Here is a 19,985-nt window from a genome sequence, read left to right as displayed (position 1 = left end):
CCATGTCTTCTCTCATCACCCCATCCTTATACAGTGTATATTGAACAGCCATGGGGACATCAAACAACCTTGTCGCGTGCCCACGCTGATCGTGAACCATTTACTGTACTTAGATGCCCATTTACCCTTACACATGCCTCACTACCATCATAACTCTTGACGGCACCTAGCAGCTTACCATATACTGTACATTGTACATGCAAAAAACCTTCCACAATCCTTCTCTGTCTACTTTGTTATATGCTTTTTCTAGATCCATGAATGCCTTAAACACCTTATAGTCCTCCTCACAAGTCTTCTTCATTAGCTGTCTTACTGCAGATAATTGATCCACACGTCTTGTCACTCCTAAAGCCACCCTGTTCATCACTCACTAGGATGTCTTATTTCAATCTTACTTTCTCTGTAATAATTCTTCCTTATGCCTTCCCTAAAGCACTCAGTAAACTTATGCCGCAATAATTCTTGCACTCACTTTGCTGACCTTTATTTTTGTAAGGGGTACAATCACAGCCTTTTTCCACTCTGCTGGCAGTTTCACTCATCCATGCCTTCTTACATATCCCCAACAAGCACTTCATTCTGCTATCTCCACTATACTTAGTCATCTCTACATACACCTCATCAACCCCAGCTGCTGTCCCATTTTTCCTCCACATCACAGCATTCTTTACCTGTGCGAGTGGCACATTTCCTGACACTGCATTCCTTCTCTGCACACCCTGAAAACCAATCATGTTTACAGCAGCTCTGCTGTCTCTTCCCATTCATCAAGCTTTCAAAATATTCTTTCCATCTGGTCCTTACTTCATCCCCATGGGTTAATAATCTACCACTTAATCCTTCACGCTTACACATTTCATTCCCCTGTCACTTTTACATTTCAGTACCACTTTCCAGAGTAACTTCCTATTTTCAGAGTAATTTGCACTCATTTTTCTTCCTAGATCATTATTTACCTCCTTTTTTTTTTTTTTTTTCACAAACTCTTTACATTCTCATCTTAAATGTCAGGACCAACTTGCCTAGCCTCGGGCTCGTACGCTCCTCATTGGGCAACATAGGATTGGATGATGATGGATGGAAGTCTCTTTATGTGTTTCATGTCCTTAGTATATTCAGTTTTTTTTTCAATTGAGCCCCCGTCTGGTAACCACTTCAGCCACTTCTTCCTCTTTTCCTCCACTGCTCTCTTAACCTCTTCATCCTACCATGCCATACCTTTCTTCTTTCGTGTTACTCCTGCCACACCACACACTGCTTTAGCATTCCTAACTAAGCAGTCCCTACATGCATTCCACATACTGTCCAGATCCATTTCATTCCAGTTCACTGATTCTGAGTCCTCCTCTACTTTGGTCCTGTATTCATCTGCAATTTCTTTGATCCTCAGCTCCTTGGCTTTCAGTCTTTCTTCCTGACTGCTCCTCTCTCTCCTGGTCCACCTCACTTCTCTCAGGTTGTTCTTGCATACCACAGTCATATGTTCTGACAAACCTCTACATCATCCTCTCACGACCCACGTTTCAGCAACCATTCCCAGCATTGACCTCTCTACAAGCACGTAATCAGTCAGGCTCCTTTCAACATGATTCCCGTTTCCTCTATGCCGTGTATATTTATGTGCATCTTTGTGTTTGAAATACGAGTTACAAATGCACAACCTACTTTCCTGACGTTTATCATTTAGTCTCTTCCCATTATCATTTTCTCCTGGTACTCTATTACAACCCACTATGTCATCCTCAGGGCCAGTTCCCACTCCTCCAGTCATATTGACCATTACGATTACTTTGTAGTTCATGGGCATTTCTCCCACTGCCTCACGCAGCTTATCCCTAAACCTGTCTTTTTCTCTCTCACTCCTGTTGTCACACGGTGCATGTGCCACAATGACTGCCACTTTCACCTTTACAACCTTGAACAAACATGAACTTGACATACAGACATCTATAGCTGACACGTTTGTATTATCTCATTCCACTCTGCCACACTTCATTCATCAACAAAGCAACACCTTCCTTGCATCTTCCTCGCCCATTCATGCCTGATCTTACGCACTTTACACTCTCCCACTTCTCCACTTAACACCATTTCATCTTTGTTTCACTCAGTGCCATCATGGCATATCTTGCACTCTTAATCACATTCACCATTTTCACCCTCTTGCTCTCCTCATTAACACCTCTCACATTCCACATGGCCATGTGAATCTGCCCATTTGGTTGCGGCCCTGGGCAGGTACCGGTATTCGGCCCTCTGAGGCCCTTCAAAACGTTTGCCATGATCAAGTGATATTAGATAGGGAATCTGGGGGACAAAACCCGGCCAAAAATCCCTGTTAGTGTATGTGGTTACCACCTAGCGTAGTAAATGGTTACCTGGTACAGGAAATCATTTGGCATGTCACTCAGTGTAGAGACCATGCATCCCTACATTGAGTGTGAATCCACTATGTAGCACTTGAGGTAGCAAGAGTAAGGATTGAGAGAAAAGAAATATAAACCTCATATATGGGTAAAAGATTGAGAAATAATGGCAGGTTTCAAAGCAAATGCTCCTCTAGCAGGCCCAAAGATTGCAATGTCCATGCTGGCACAGCCATAGCAGGTAAATGTGTACCTTAGTAAAGAAGCATCCGCTATGTAGCACTTGAGTTAGTGAGAGCTAGGATTGAGAGAAAAGAAATATAAAGCTCATATGTGGATAAAAGATTGAGAAATAATGACAGGTTTCAACTTTCAAAACAAATCCTCCTCTAGCGGGCACGAAGATTGTCAACATCATCATCATCATCATCATCATCTAATCTTGTGTTGCCCTATGAGGAGCGTAGGAGCCCGGGGCTAGGCCAGTTGGGCCTGACATTTAAGATGAGAGTGACCAGCCTCATTCATCTCTGAGTGGCAGTACGTGAGCAATAAACCCCAACCACCCCTTGAATGTGGAAACCTGCACAGGTTCAATTCAATTGGAATGCCATAATTACCCACTAAACTACCAGGTGCCATAATTTGGTTATATGGTTACCACCCAGCATAGTAAATGGTTAATGCCCATAAAACTAAGTATCTCATACTCATCCATTTCTTATTGCTGTACCTAATTGCTCCGGAAGAATTGAAAACCACCTTGATGTTAAATGAGAACATTAGCCAGGCACTTTGATATGAATCTCCCCACTTTTAGCCCTTTGGCATCATGTAAACAATGTTATCTCCATTGTGATTAAACTTTGTTGAAAATTACCCTTTTCACTTCATAGATTTTTGTATAAACATTTACGGTATTTTAAAAGTACATTAACATAAATCCATACACTAGTAAATTGTTGTTTCTACTTACAATTGAAACAAGCTTTAATATTTTGGGTGCTCCCACATAGTTGTTGTGATGAATTAAAGGCACTTTGTTTTTGGCTGCAGCAGCATGTTCTTGATAACTAGCCAGAATGTCATGCAGGTTCCTTTGCCACATGTATAAGCACTTGTCAAGCATAAACAAGCACTTTGTGTTGTAAGGAAGCACAGGTTGTGGAAGACATGCCACAGGATATAAGAAATTCCTTCTAAAAGGTACTTTGCATCTGATGATACTCCTATGTTGGTGAAACACTCACACAATACAAATCTTTTGTTTCTGACATGATTTTCTCATACCCAGGCTGCCTTTGAAAAAAGACAAAAGAGGATGTGAAAAAGGAATAGGCAGGAGAGTCATACCAGGTATTAGACCTTTTGGGCTAGTACATGAGGTTTGATTTTCCGAGTGGAATTGCTGGAACTTCTGGGAGAAATTAGGATTCAGTAGAAGTACCATCAGTATCATGATGGAATGGTCTGCCAGATTGTGGTTTCTGTATAGTGTTAGATCAAGAAGTTTAAACCACATACTACAGCTGATGCTGTGTAGTAGTAGTAGTACAGCAACTGTGGTTTGTCTGGTTGAGTAGACCCATCAACTTCAGGCAAGCAACTGACCCCACAGGACCATCCCATACAGTGAACCAATGTTGCCTTGTGATGGACAGTGCCTCACCACAGTGAAGTAAGGGGAAACATGTGGAGGTTTGGCTCCTGGATGAACACTACATTTGTGTGTCACCTCCCAGTCAAAAGAGGTACCATGGTAGGCTTCACTTCACTCTATTATTTGAGTATATATATGGTTACCACCTAGCATTGTAGAGTAAATGGTTTCCTGGGTTACAGGAAACACTGAAGCTTGTCACTCAGTGTAGAGTCACCTAAGGAAGAAGTACACAGTACTACAACAAGCGAGTGGATGATGATTCCACCTCCTACTTATATATTGTACAACTTGCCATCCACAAGTTTTGAGACTGATGCTGTAATGCTAAATTCACTTCTTTTACCACGGCCCGGTGCCAGGTGCTAATCCCTGTATCGAAAGCCACAAGGCTGAGCAGATGTGTGTTGGTGTTACGCATATTTGTTTGTTTGTTGCGCACATGATATATGGTAATTTACGAAGTTAATTATAACATAGAACAGCGAGTGTGCATTGAATTCTGTGCAAAACTCAGGAAAAGTGCAACATAAACCCTGGAAATGATTCAGCAAGGGTTTGGTGATCAATCTTTTAGTCAGGCAAAGGTATTCCGATGGCATATGAGGTTCAAGGTGAGTGAAACATCATTTGAGGACGACGACTGCACAGGAAGGCCCTCGACCAGCACAGATCCTGAAAATGTTGCAAAAATTTTGCAGCTGATCCAGGATGATCTACGTCAGACCATTCACGATATGTGTAAGAAAGTTGGGATTGGTTACGAGACTAGTCAGAGGATCATGACTGAGGAACTGGGTTATGCACTGCATTGGTTGCTTCACCATGACAATGCTCCAGCTTACTTTTTACTCCACACTCAACAGTTTTTGGCCAAGAACAACATGGCTATTGTCCTCCAACGTCCTTATTCATGAGATTTAGCCCCTTGTGATATTTTTGTTTGCCCCCAACATGAAAATCAAACTGAAAGGGCGTCACTTTGACACAATTGAGGACATTGAGGCAGAAATGCAGATGGGTTAAAACACAAGGACTTCCAGGGAGCCTTCCAATCATGTAGGAGGCGCTGGGACTGTTGTATTAATGCACAAGGGAACTACTTAGAGGTCATGGTGGCCAATAGGAGTTTGGGTGAGTTTAAAATTATCTCAAAACTTTTGGATAGCACCTCATATTGTGGTACATGAAGTAAGATGATGAAATGAATGACTTATTATAGTATTCTATGTAAATTTGACAAGCTGTCTGCACTAGTGGGTGAGAATAAGGAAGCAGAATATTTCACACTGTCATAAAGAAATTAAAAATGCAGTACCAAAATCAGTTACCAGAAATGAAAAATGCAATAAGAAAATCAGATACCAAATACTGTAATAAATTGCCAGATAGTGGTTTTCTCTGTAACTAGTACCAAGCTACTGTGCCTTCAGATGCAGTGGCTTGTGTAAGAAGGGATATAAGTTACTGGTATGTAGTATAGACACCATGCAGATTCAGAAAGGAGGAAAATATATATATATAGGTATAGTGGGACTCAGGGCTTGCATAATGTTGGAACATGAATTACTTGAGGTGACGCTGTTTATTATTTTCATAATAATGTGTCAGTTATGCTCTCTAGACATGTTCACTGGATGTGGCTCATAAATGGTTTAAATCCATGTTGATTGGTCACATATGCCACTCAGGGGAGTGGCAGGTCATTCTTGTGGTAATGTCTGGATTGAGTAGCCTGACCCTGGGTCTCTGTGCTCCTGATTGGGCAATAAAGAGGTAAAGCTGTAACAACAAAGAATTTATTGGTTTGATGCATGTACTCTCATCATCTTGGTAAAATGGTGATATGTTATTAAGTAAGAATGGTTTCCTGTACACAAAGAAACCATTTACTATGCTGGGTGGTAACCATATAACCAAATTTTGGCGCCTGGTGGATTAGTCGGTAATTACGGAGCTCCAATCGGATTGAGCTGGTGAAGGTTTACATCCAAGGGGTGGTTGGAGTTTATTGCCCACATAATGCCACTTAGGGGTGAGTGAGGCTGGTCAATCTCATATTAAATGTCAGGACTGAGTTGCCTAGCCCCGGGCTCCTACAGCCCTAATGGGGCAACGTAGGATTGGATGATGAATGAATGAATAAGGTACCGTGTTTTGCAGCATCGAAGATGTTACATTGTGAAAAATGCACCCCTATTGTGGAAGGGCAGTTCTAAAAAAAAGAAAAAAAATAATTTGTCTTGACCAACACTGTAGAAAATATTGCATCATTGATATGAGTTTTATCACTCAAATATCACTCACCTTTCCGAATCTCCATTCAGTACTGCTCATCAGCCATTGGCGTCTTTATTTTTATATAAAAGAACAGTAAAATAATAATAAAAAAAAAGAATATAACAGCCCCTTTTTGTTTTTACAAAAGTATCTTAGCACCACACCGTCTTCATAACACTGTTCATGAACTGCCCGATTTCATTTTACAGTGATTAGGAAAATAATGTTAACTTCCATTGAAGTATAATTAAGATTTATTAGTACAGTATATAGAGACAAATACTCTTTAAAATGATTGCAAAACAACACAACCAAACTCAATAAGATCTATCTATCTATCTATTGCCAGACGCCTCAATCCCGTTTGGGGTGGCCACAAACAAATCGCCTCCAAGTCACCCTGTCCCCCGCCATTTCACTGCCCTGCTCCCAACTCACACCCCCCTCTCTCATATACCTCTCCACCCCATCTCTCCATCTCATCCTCGGCCTCCCCCTCCCTCTTTCCCCCTCCACCTCACTCACATACACTCTCTTCGTCAGTCTTTGACCCTCCATCCTCTCCACTCAGTAAGATATGTTCCTTTATTTGTTTCAGAAAATATGCGAGTGTCACGTTTCCTGGCTCGGCATTCTTTCTCAGTACACCCCCAAAACCAGTCACGTTAACAGTCGCTTTGCTCTTCATTCCCACTCATGAGAGTTTCAAAATATTTTTCCATCTGGTCTTTACTTCATCCCCATGGGTTATTAATCAGCTCCTTGCATCCATCACACTTTCACATTTCATTCCACTGTCCCATTTACATTTCCACACCTCTTTCCAGAATAGCTTTATGTTTTTGGAGCAATTTGCTTTCATTTTTCTTCCAAGATCATCATTTACCTCCTCCTTTTCCCTCTTCACTAGTCTCTTTATGTGCTTCTTGCTCACACTATATTCAGTTTTTATTTCAACTGTACCTCTGTCCTGTATCCACTCTAGCCACTTCTTCCTCTTTTCCTCCACTGCTCTCTTAATCTCTTCATCCCAACATGCCGTACTTTTCTTCTTTGTTGTTTCTCTTGTCACACCACACACCTCTTTAGCATTCCAATCTAACCAATCCTTATTATGCATTTCACAAGCTGTCCAGATCCATTTCATATCACTTCACTGATTCTAACTCCTCCCCTACTCTGGCCTTGTATTCATCTGCCATTTCTTTGATCCTCAGCTTCTTGACTTTCAGTCTCTCTCTCTCTCTTTTGTTCCACCTCACTCCTCTCGGCTTGATCTTGCATACCACAGTCATATGATCTGACAAACCTTCACATCATCCTCTCACTGCCCTGGTATCAGCAACACTTCCCAGTGTCAGTTTCTCTACGAAGATGTAAACAGTCAGGCCCCTTTCAACATGATCTCCTTTCCCTCCATACCTTGTATATTTATGTGCATCATTGTGTTTGAAATAAGAATTAGAAATGCACAACCTCCTTTCCCGACACATGCTCTTCAGTCACTTACCATTATCATTCTCACCTGGTACTCCATTATTACCCATATTATTTACATTAACTCGTACAATCCCGCTGTCGACATGGTGCCGACAGTACAAAATGTCTTGATTAATCCCAGTCACGTGATGGTGCCGACAGCTAAATTTGAGCTCTGTAGCACATCTCAAACTGCCTTAATCTAGTTTATTTTTTGCTAAGGAGTAGCTTAATGTATTGGCAACACTGAGTGCAAGCAGTTCTAGTACTGAGTTTGGTTCTGTGTGGGTGGGTAACATCAGTGTGCCACTGTCTGTCAAAGTGTCAGGATGTCACTAAATCACGCCATTTTTCCGCCTCATTGGGCTGGAGGAGGCTGTTGAAATTGTCATATGGACCCTTCTGTCCCTTCATTTAGTGATTCTTCAGAAGAGAAAGACCTGGGTAACTATTCTGGGAAAGAATATGAGCCAGTGGAGGACACTGAGAAAGGGGAATCCCCCTTTCTCCTCCCCAGTTCTCGCCCAGCTGGGTGGGAAAATATTCCTCACGGCTTGGGAAACTGGGCTAAAAACACGACGGATGGCCATCCTGGTCTTGTTTCTCCTGTAAGGAGTACTTTTTTTTGGCATTTCCTTGATTTATGTGTCATTTTGGATTATTTTATGCAATATAATTTTTTTCCGTTTTTGGTCCAGGATTGGGTGGGTGTAAACTTGCATAAATGCCCAGGATGGTACGGGTTAATTTGGAACATACTGGGTGTCAAAATCCTTCCCTGTGGCACACCGATTATTATTCCTGTCCATTGTGAAAACTTATCTCTGATAATTTCTCATTTGTCTTTTTTTTTTTTTTTTTTTTTACATCTATCTATCTATCTATTGCCAGACACCTCAATCCCGTTTGGGGTGGCCACAAACAAATCGCCTCCAAGTCGCCCTGTCCCCCGCCATTTCACTGCCCTGCTCCCAACTCACACCCCCCTCTCTCATATACCTCTCCACCCCATCCCTCCATCTCATCCTCGGCCTCCCCCTCCCTCTTCCCCCCTCCACCTCACTCACATACACTCTCTTCGTCAGTCTTTCACCCTCCATCCTCTCCACATGGCCAAACCACCTCAGTGTGTTCCTCACAACGCTTCCTATCACATCCACATCCACACCACAACGCTCCTTTATATCCTCATTCATCAGCCTGTCTCTCCACGTGACTCCACAGGCTTCTGTTAAATAACTCATTTCCACTGCTCTCACTCTTGACTTGTGTCCTTCCAACAATGTCCAAGCTTCACTTCCATACGTTAGAGTTGGTATCACAATACTGTCATGTAGTAACTTTTTCACTTCCATGCTCACTTCCCTGTTTCTTATCACTGCTTTCAAGGAACCAGCAACCTTTCTTCCACGCTGTACCCTTTCAAGCACTTCACCCTCCAAACCTCCATCCTTACTCATCACACTACCCAAATACATAAACGTACTCACATTTTCCAATTCCTCACCATCTAACCTCGCTGTACATTCACTAACTTCACCTCTCTCAAAGACCATCACTTTACTCTTCCCTACATTCACCTTTAGGTTCCGTTTCTTACACACACTCTCAAACTCATCCACCAAGCCTTGCAGCTCCCCTTCGTCTTCACTCAACAACACAGTATCATCTGCAAACAACAGTACAGGGAGTTTCCAAACACTATCCTCTCTCACCAGGGCCACTCCAACATCCACTACCCAACTTTGTACGTCTTTTATTACCCCATCCATGTACAGATTGAACAACCATGGAGACATGACACATCCCTGTTTCAAACCAACTTTCAAAGAGAAAAATTCACTTAGTTCACCATCCACACGCACTGCAGCCTTCGCACCATCGTACATACTCTTCACAGCATTCAACAACTTCCCATCTACTCCATATATTCTTAACACTTTCCACAATCCTTGTCTATCCACCCTGTCATATGCTTTCTCCAAATCCATGAAAGCCGCATACAACTTCTTTCCCTTCTCTAGAAACTTTTCCACTAAAGATCTGAGAATGAATATCTGATCTACACAACCTCTTCCCTTCCTAAAGCCTCCCTGTTCTTCTCCAACTAATTTCTCTGTTCTTTCTCTAACTCTGTCTATAAGTATCCTACCATACACTTTTCCTATTATACTAAGAAGACAAATGCCCCTATGATTACCACACACTTCTTTTTCCCGTTTTCCTTTGTACAAGGGAATAATTATACCTGACTTCCAATCCTCCGGGACTCTACCTTCCTCCCAGGCCAATCTGCACATCTTCCACATCCATTCTACTACTATCTCTCCCCCATGCTTCAGCATTTCACCACACACTCCATCAATTCCTGGGGCTTTCCCCGATTTAACTTTCTTCATTGCTTCCACAACTTCTATCCTTCTGATTTCTTCCTGTCTTCTCACCTCCCTCCTTCTCCCAGCCATTCCCCAGCCACTTATACTCGCATTACTTCCATCCTCTATGTTCAACAATTCCTTAAAGTGTTCTCTCCATCTGCTCACTTTTTCTCCCTTCTCCACTAGTAATCTACCATTTTTATCTTTCACTCCCCTGCTAACTTCACTTCCACCCTTTCTTACTCTTTTCACTTCTCTCCAGAACATTTTCTTACAGTCCCTCCACTTTACACTCAAATTCCTTCCAAATTCCTCATCCACTCTCTTCTTACTCTCTCTTACTAATCTTTTCACCTCTCTCTTCCTTTCCACATATAACTCTCTCTTCCGCCTCTCAACTTCTTCCACGCCCCTATTTCTCACCCATTCATTGTATGCTTTCTTCTTTTGTGCCACAGCCTGTTTCACCTCTTCAGTCCACCACGCTGTTCCTTGCACCCCCCTCCGCCTTCTCTTCCTTCCACACACCACATCACATGCTGCACATATTTCTTCTGTAAATATCTTACACACACCTTCCACGTCTCCCATCTGCTCCAATTCATATTTGCTCAATCGTTCCTCCACTTCTCTCTTATACTCTGCCTTTTTCTCATCCTCTTGTAACCTTTCCACTCTCCTTGCAACTACTCCTTCCTCTTGTCTTTCCCTTCTTCTATTCCTCCATCTCACTTGCATCCTAATTCTGGCCACCACCAAGTAGTGGTCAGAAAGTCCACTCCCCCAACCTCTATACACTCTTGCATCCTTTACACATCTTCGCATCCTTTCATCTACACACACATAATCAATCATTGCCTTCCTGTCATTCAGTTCACCACCCACCCTTCTCATCACTCGCCATGTATACCTGTGGATCATTTTATGCCTGAAGAGGGTATTGGCTGTCACCAACCCCCTCCCAGCACAAATGTCCACTAACGCACTCCCATTCTCATCTATCTCGGCAGGCACACCCCATTCACCAACTATGCCATCCACCTTCACATTGCCAACTTTACCAGAAGCTCCAACTACATTTAAAGTGTTTTCTGTTTATATTTCATCATTATATTCGCATTTTGCTAGATATTTAATGAAATTTCTTGGAAAATTTATATAAAATTGGGGGGGGAATGAGGAGTCCAGTACTGTACTCATATTGCATATGTATCTGTACTGAATATGGCAGTGTAAGTTGGTGGTGAAGTACTGGTGTTACAGTGTATTCTACCTGTCTTTATAACCATCTGTCTGCATAGACTGACAGACAAGGGAACTCTGATCTCACTGTCAACTGTGAGAGACCAAGACAGCTGAATGGTTGATGTCACAGAGATAACGGCCGTTTTTGCCTGAGGTTTTATTATACATAGCTTTAGTCAAGTGATTTCTGATATTATCTAGAAATAGGCTTACTGTATCTTGATAAATTTTTTTTTTTTTAACCACTGTTAATCTTATGTGCTCACCATCCACTCACTCCATGTAGCGCTGCTTTGGGTGTCTGCCCTTTCCTCTCTTCCTTCCTTCCTTCTTTTGTCTTTCTTTCTTTCATTCTTTCTTCATCTTTCTGCCTATAGGTGACTTTGCACTCCCTCTTCTGTCTTTCTTTCCTTTACTTATTCCTCTTCCTTCTGCCTATGGGTGACTCTGAGTGGCGAGCCAAATGGTTTCCTGTATGCCAGGAAACCATTTAGTATGCTGGGTGGTAACCATTTAACCAAATTATGGCGCCTGGTGGTTTAGTGGGTAATTAAGGTGCTCCAATTGGATTGAGCCAGTGGTGGTTTATATCCAAGGGATGGTTGGGGTTTTTGCTCACATAATGCCCTCAGGGATGAGTGAGGCTGGTCACTCTTATCTTAAATGTCAGGACCAACTTGCCCAGCCTCGGGCTTCTACGCCCCAAATGGGGCGGCATAGGATTAGATGATGGACAGATGGATGGTTATTCTTATGGTATTGTAATGTGGAGAGAATAGATAACAATCGAGTGGTAAAAAAGGTATATCTGAGAGAATTTGAAGGAGGGAGGAGTTGAAGTAGGTCGCGGAGAAAGTGGAGGGATATGATGGATGAGTGTGTGAGGAAGAGATGTTTGGAAGTTGGTGAAGCTAGGGAACTGACATGAGATTGAGCTGGCTGGATGAGTATCGTAAGGAGAAGCGCATGATCAGGGATTTGGCACCCCTTTTTAACGGGACGACATTTGGATTGACTCTGTCGGATACATTTATTTGAAGCTACAGTACGTGGTGAAAGTTTTTGGCATATCAGATAGAGCCAAAATTCCGGTGGCTTGAATGGTGAGTGAATGGAAGCATGGCCCATTGAATTGGGCAGATTTGGGCTGTCTGAACATTGCTACTCCTCACCCTGCCCTGGGGTGGGAAAGGAGGTCTGGATGATGATGATGATGATGATGATGATGATCTTGTATCAAAAACTAAACTATTCAGATCACATCAACTAGCCAGTGTAGCATTATCATGATGGGAGTGCTGTGTAGTGGCGATTTGGAGCTTTAGTCTAACACTTGCCAGTTGCCACATCACGCCATATGACTTAATAATTGAGGTACACGTGCTTGGATGAACTTGTGTTTAGTGCACTTGATGATTTGTTGCAAGTTGAACAATGAAGGCTCCTTATAAGCAGTATGTTATGCGTGAAATTCTGTTTCAGCTAGATTAAAACTTTTACGGAGACTTTGCAGATGTTGCACCAGGCTTATGGGGAGGATTGTTTGAGCCATATGCAAGGTCACAAGTGTTTCCAGCAGTTCAGATCAGGAAAAGCATCCACGAAAGACGATCTCAAATCTGGATGGCCATCAGCATCAACAGATGACGATCTTGTCGAGAAAGTTCGTGCTGTGATCCATGGATGTTGTCACCTGACTGTCTGTGAAGTTTCCGAAGAATTAAACTTCTGTAAAAGTTTGTGCCACGTGATTTAACTGAAAAACTGAAAACTCAGCGTGTTGCCGCAAAATTTGTGCCACGTCTGCTGACAGATGAACATAAAAAGAATCATGTCGCAGTCAATGAGGAACTGTTTGATTGTTCGGTACTGATGGAAACTTTCTGAGAATGGTGTAACAGGTGATGAAGCTCGGGTGTACGGCTACAGTGTCGAAATAAAAAGCCAGTTGTCACAGTGGGTTGGAACATCATCACATTGACCGGGGGGGGGAGGGGGGGAGTCAGGGTTGCTCGAATGTGATTATTTTTTTTTTTTTTTTTTTAGGGCGTTGTTATCTTGAGTTTATTCTGCATGGTCAGACAGTCAGTAAAGAGTTTTACTTGGACAGTGTAAAGAGTTCAAAGAAGGCAGTGTGAAAGAAGAGGCCTGAGATATGGACAAAACCAAAACCTGGATGCTGCACCATGACAGTGCACCAGCTCACATGTTGCTGTTTTTCCATGACTTTTTGACGAAGCACGAGACGATTTTCATCCCCCTGGTGCCCTACTCTGGATTTGGCCTCTGCCATCCCCCCTAACCCATTCGCCCCCTTTGAGATCCACCCTGAAAGGTTGTTGATTTCAGGCGATAGATAGAAGGATATTTGCCAAGTGCACTAAACATGTTCATTCAGGCGTGTATACCTTGATGACTAAGTTATGTTCCATGATGTCCCTAGTGTTAGACTAAAGCTCAAAGTCACTGCTACATAGCTACACAGTGCTCCCTTTGCGATAATGCTATGCTGCTAGTTGGTATGCTATCTAAAAAGTTTGGTTTCTTTCTGGACAGACCAGAAATAAAGAAATTCCACAGTAGACTGTGGCAGGGAAGTGAAGGGATTTGAATAGCACACATTTTAGAGTCTGAACTTCCCTACCCCATATGCTGTTATTGTAATTGGTAAACTTTGAAACAACTTGTAAATGAGTTAGGCCTACTGTACAATGCTGCAAGCACTGTATATCTTACTTTCAGTTGGGGGGGAAAAAATAAGCACAAATACATTCATGATACCATAAGTGTTAAATTAATGTGAAGATAACGAGGGGAAAATGAAAGTTGCCATTATTATGAAGTGATTACAAAGGTTTCGTAGGTGGGGACATGCACCATTCACACAAATGTAGTGCAACCTTGATGTGACTTTACACCAAATGACAAACCAAATAATTTCTTGTAATCCAAGAAACTGTATAATATATTGGGTGATAACCACACAACCAAATGTATGCCTGGTCCAGAGCCTATGGTAAGGTATTCCAGTTCAATGGGGCTTATAAGGGTTTCCATCTAAGTGATGATTTAGGTTTAGTGCTGATGTAATGCTGCTCAGGGGAAATGAGGGGTCACATCTGACTTAGGTGTCGGGGCTGAGTAGCCTAATCCTAGGCCACAACACATCTGATGACACAAAAAATACCTAGATATTAGAATGCCATACATTAGCTAGGTTACAGAGGCATGATAAATTTGTATAAAAAGTATATGAGATGTGCTTGCTTTTTGAGTACATTTGATCTTTCTGTCAGCTGACCAGTGTTGTACATCTTTGATAGTTATAGACAATAATGTAACATATGTAAGTCACCTGTGATGGAAATTATGAGGAAGCAATAAAGCCATGTGCAGTAGCAGAGAGTGTTTTTCATAGTAAAAAGAGTGCATAGTTTTGCAGCGAAGGGAGTTTGTATGGCAGTTTGATTGAGAATTACTCTAGGCACAACACTTTACTGTATTTAATGTAATATATGTTACTTTGGTTGATTCTATTTTTTCTTTTCTGTATAGGCAATGCGTTAGCTGGTATCCAGATACGAACTAACAGTGACCCCATCGTGAGGAACAACAAGATTCATGATGGCCAACATGGAGGAATATATGTGCATGAAAAAGGGCAGGGTCTCATAGAATGTAATGAAGTTTATGCCAACACTCTTGCTGGTGTTTGGATTACCACAGGTAAGGTTTAATGTACAGTTTCATTGTGTAATGAACCGTTCTATAATTGTGTGTGTAGTGAAGTGAAGTGTCACTCCCAACTTAGTTGAGTGCACCCCAAGGTTCACTCCCTCAAGTACAGAGAAGAGTCCTGCTTAAGTGTAAAATGTTTATTGTAAGAGCTTAGTTACAGGATGTAAGAGTACCACAGTTACACAGTAGAAAAAATGAAAAACTGGGTACACAATACCTTCCCCATGGGCTGGCCTAGACCTTATGCGCCACCTCCACCTCACTCAGCGATGTGCCCGACATCAGAAAATGTTTCCATTCAATTTTCTCCCCTGCCCTTATTTATAACTGTATTATCGCCTGCCTTTACAAGGCGGATCAATAATGTTTCTGCCTGCCTGCCTGCGTGCGTGCGTGTGTTTTTTCCCATTATATTTCATGAACGGCTTGAGCTATCAACATGAAACCTTCAGGGTATCAAGATATGGCCAGAATCTTGGTCGAGTTTGAAAATGGGCACACAGGGTGATAGTCACCAAAATGGCTGCAAGAAGTCAACTTGTTCTTATCACCCACTTTTAGCATCATTATATCTCATGAACAGCTTGAGCTATCAACATGAAACCTTCAGGGTATCATGATATGGTCAAAATCTTGGACGAGTTCAAAAATGGGCACTCAGGATCAAAGTTAAGGTTACCAAAATGGCTGCCAAAGGTCAACTTTCTCCTCCAATTCCACCTTAGACGATTCCGGTGCTGTTCCTCCATCACTTCCCCCCTCTGACTTCCTCATGGCTAACATTAAAGTTTCTTCAGTTGATGTATTTTCTGCCATTGCCGGCCTCAGTACTAATAAGGCATATGGGCCTGATGGAGTCCCTCCTGTTGTTCTCAAGAACTGTGCTTCTGTGCTTACACCCTGCCTAGGCAAACTCTCTCGCCTTTGTCTGTCAACTTGTACCTTTCCTTCTTGCTGGAAGTTTTGCTCTCATTCTGCCAGTCCCAAAGAAGGGTGACCATTCCCAACCCTCTAACTATCGCCCAATTGCTTTAACATCCTGTATCTCAAAAGTTTTTGAGTCTATTCTTAATAGAAAAATTTTAAAGCATCTTTCCTATCACAACCTTCTTTCTGATCGTCAGTATGGGTTCCGTCAGGGACTCTCCACTGGCGGTCTTCTCACCTACCTTTCAGACTCCTGGTCATCCTCCTTTCGGGACTTTGGCGAAAGCTTTGCCATTGCACTTGACATCTCAAAGGCTTTCGATCGAGTCTGGCATAAATCTTTAATTTTCAAACTGCCCTCTTACGGTTTCTATCCTTCTTTCTGTGCCTTCATCTCTGGCTTCCTTTCTGGTCGTTCTGTAGCCGCTGTTGTAGACGGCTGTCGTTCTTCTCCTAGATCTATTAACAGTGGTGTTCCGCAGGGCTCTGTCCTATCACCAACTCTCTTCCATTTATTCATCAATGACCTTCTAAGCTGTACATCTAATCCTATCCACTCATACGCTGATGACTCCACCCTTCACCTTTCCATTCGAGTCCCACAACGTCCATCTCAACAGTTACTTCAGCAAGCAAGGGATGAGGCTATGGCACACCTAATGTCTGACTTGGCTCTTATCTCTGACTGGGGTAAAAATAATCTGGTTGTTTTTAATGCATCAAAGACTCAGTTTTTGCACCTATCAACCCGACAAAATCTTCCACAGGTATACCCACTTATGTTTAATAATACTCAACTTAATCCTGCATCATTGTTGAACATGCTTGGGGTTTCATTTGCTTGGGACTTGTCTTGGAAAGATCATATTACATCTCTTGTAAAATCTGCTTCCAAGCGATTGGGTGTGCTAAGCCGACTCCGTTCCTTCTTTGCCCCTGCACAATTGTTGACTCTATACAGGGGTTTTATCCGCCCCTGTGTGAAGTACAACTCTTATGTGTGAGGAGGCTTCCCACATACAGCTCTTCTCAATAGGGTGGAGTCAAAGGCTTTTCGTCTCATTAACTCTCCCCCTCTTACTGACTCCCTTCAAGCTCTGTCTCTTCGCCGCAATGTTGCATCTTTATCTCTTTTCTATCGCTACTTCAATGGTCACTGTTCCTCTGAACTGTCTGCATGCATTCCTCCACTTCTATGACGGGCGCGTAGCACCCGTCTACTAGCAAACTCTCACCCCTTTTCTGTCCAACTCTCTAATGCAAGAGTTAACCGTTACTCCCAGTCCTTCATTTATGCAACAGGTCAACTTTGGAACTGTCTCCCTCTGTCTGTATTTCCTACTTCCTATGATCTCCAGTCTTTCAAACGCAGTGTGTCCAGGCATCTCGAAATGAATGGATCTTGAATTTGGTTCTCTCTTGTATTTTGTTTTTCTCTTGGAAGGAACAGTTTTGCGAGCTCATGGCCTTTGGTGCCTTCTTCCTCACATAAAAAAAAAAAAAAAAAAACTTTTTTATTGCCCACCTTTAGCACCATTATATCTCATGAATGGCCTGAGCTATCAACATGAAACCTTCAGGGTATCAAGATATTGCCAAGATCTTGGACTTGGCCAACATCATACTCTGGTGGGCAATTTGCATTCAGCTTCCGAATACTGTACTTTTCTTTCATTATGATTTTGCTGCGTGTTATAAATTAATGAATGATCTTTCTAATGAACGGAAAAAAATAAATAAATAGATAAATAAATTACCATATTTTATCGTTCACTCACTCAGTGCTGATTTCTCCCAGATTTATAAACATTTTGCCAATGCTTGTTTAGAGAAAGTTGTAGAGCATTTATTTGCGATGATTTTCGTTAAAAAAATTACACTTGTAGCTCTGTTAGAAAGATTTTTATGGCATACAGAACAGAAATATCTTACGGTCTTGCACCACACCCAGCTGCTGTAGTAACTGCTGGCTCAACATCATAAAATATTTCCAATCATTTCATTCCCCTGCCCTTATTGGTAACTGTATTGTTATGAAATTACTACATGTTATTAATGAATAAATGATCTTCCTAATGAAAGAAGAGTAAAGAAAAGAGAAAATAAATTACCATGGTTTTTTCATTTACTCATTTATTCAGTGCTGATTTTTTAAAGAGATACAGTAAAACCTCTATATGGGCATACCCCAGTTGAATGATCTAATTGGTTAGGTAAAACCCCATCGTTAGGCGGGGTATTGTATATTGGGGTACTTTTAACATGTAAAGTAACATGGACTGTTTACCAGCCTTGGGTTTCCCCCCAAACCAAGGCCAAAACCACCTAAATGAGCCCAAAACAAGTTTAAAGGCAATCTAAATGGCCTAATAGCTGTCAAGGAAGCAAACCTAAACCTAACACCTGTAAATAACTCACTGAAAGCAACAATTAAAGCCTGAAAATTATATGGAATGGGATGGTGAGGATATGGAGAATGTGAGTGCATTCAAGTACTTGGGTAGTGTGATGAGTAAGGATGGAACTTTGGGGGATGAAGTGCGTGGAAGGGTACAGCAGGGAAGGAAGGTTGTTGGTACACTGAAAGCAGTGATGAGAAATAAGGAGGTGAGTATGGAAGTTAAGAAGTCACTGCATGATAGTATTGTGATCCCTACCCTGACATATGGAAGCGAGGCATGGACCTAGCAAGAGGGGAACAAGTCAAGAGTGAGAGCAGTGGAAATGAGTTACTTGAGAGGAGCATGTGGAGTGACGTGGAGGGACAGGTTGACGAATGAAGAAGTGAAGGAACGTTGTGGGGTGGATGTGGATGTGGTTGAGAAGATTAAGAGAAACACACTGAGGTGGTTTGGACATGTGAAGAGAATGGAGAAAGAAAGACTGACTAAGAGGGTGTATGTAGGTGAGGTGGAGGGAGGGAGAGGGAGGGGTAGACTGAGGATGAGGTGGAGGGATGGAGTTGAGAGGTATATGAGGGAGGGGGGGGGTGAGTTGGGAGGAGGGTAGTCAAATGGTGGGTGACAGAGCGACTTGGAGGCATTTTGTTTGCGGCCACCCTTTGTGGGATTAGGGCGTCGTGCTATAGATAGATAGATAGGTTAGAAAATGTCAAACACCTCTCATCATTTACTTCTTGAAAGTCCATGTCTGGTCCTGGTCATCATCCTTGCTATCCACCCTAAGGCTAAGGGACATGTGGTGCTGCCTACCACTCAATCCTCCTCCTCAAAGCCCTCAAACCTGATCTCCAGGGGAGGGTCAGAGGAGAGGCAAGCCTTGTGATGTGGGGTGGTCAGAGGGGAGGGAAGCCTGGCAAGGTGGGGTGGCCATAGCGGGAGACTGATGCACTTGCTCTGGGGGTGGCGATAGAGTGCGATGCGTTGAGGCAGGCGATGGTGATGGGGTATGATGTGATGGCTCAGGCTGTGGCAATGGGGTGTGATGTGATGGCTCAGGCGGTTGCAATGAGGTGTGATGGTGTGGTGATGGAGTGTGATGTGATGACAGAGGAGGTGGTAAGGGAGTCAGCTGCAATGACCGGTGAGGTGGCGAGGGAGACTGCTGCGGTGAATGATGAAGTAGGAATGGAGTCAGTTGCAGTGGCGAGGAAGACAGAGACAGTGGCCGAGATGGTGTGGGAGTTGGAGGCCAGGACGAGGAAGGCAGCGATGGAGTGGCGGAGTGCCTTAGTGGAGACACAGGAGACGGTGATCGGCTGGAGGTTAGGTCCAGCACAACGGACCAAGCACGTCCTCGGCGGAAGGAGACCCTGGGTATTTCTCTGCTGGTTGAAGGTTGGGGAGATGCTCTGCTGGTTAAAGGCTGAGGAGATGCTCTGCTGGTTGAAGGCTGGGGAGGTGCTCTGCTGGTTGAAGGCTGGGGGGATGCTCTGCTGGTTGAAGGCTG

The 19,985-nt window shown here is 42.8% G+C and overlaps 1 protein-coding gene across 1 annotated transcript in view; it reads left to right on the top strand.

The window, feature by feature from the left end:
* FBXO11 (F-box protein 11) overlaps window positions 1-19,985 on the top strand; it is a 325,851-nt gene that overhangs the window by 186,349 nt on the left and 119,517 nt on the right. The window contains exon 9 of the mRNA XM_080267229.1: window positions 14,967-15,137. Within this exon, the coding sequence (XP_080123355.1) occupies window positions 14,967-15,137 (171 nt within the window). The remainder of the gene's footprint in view (window positions 1-14,966; window positions 15,138-19,985) is intronic.

Source organism: Coenobita brevimanus, chromosome 23, assembly GCF_032717465.1.
Source record: "Coenobita brevimanus isolate Jiangsu-jjx chromosome 23, ASM3271746v2, whole genome shotgun sequence".
Taxonomy (NCBI): domain Eukaryota; kingdom Metazoa; phylum Arthropoda; class Malacostraca; order Decapoda; family Coenobitidae; genus Coenobita; species Coenobita brevimanus.
This window is presented reverse-complemented; position numbering and strand designations above follow the sequence as displayed.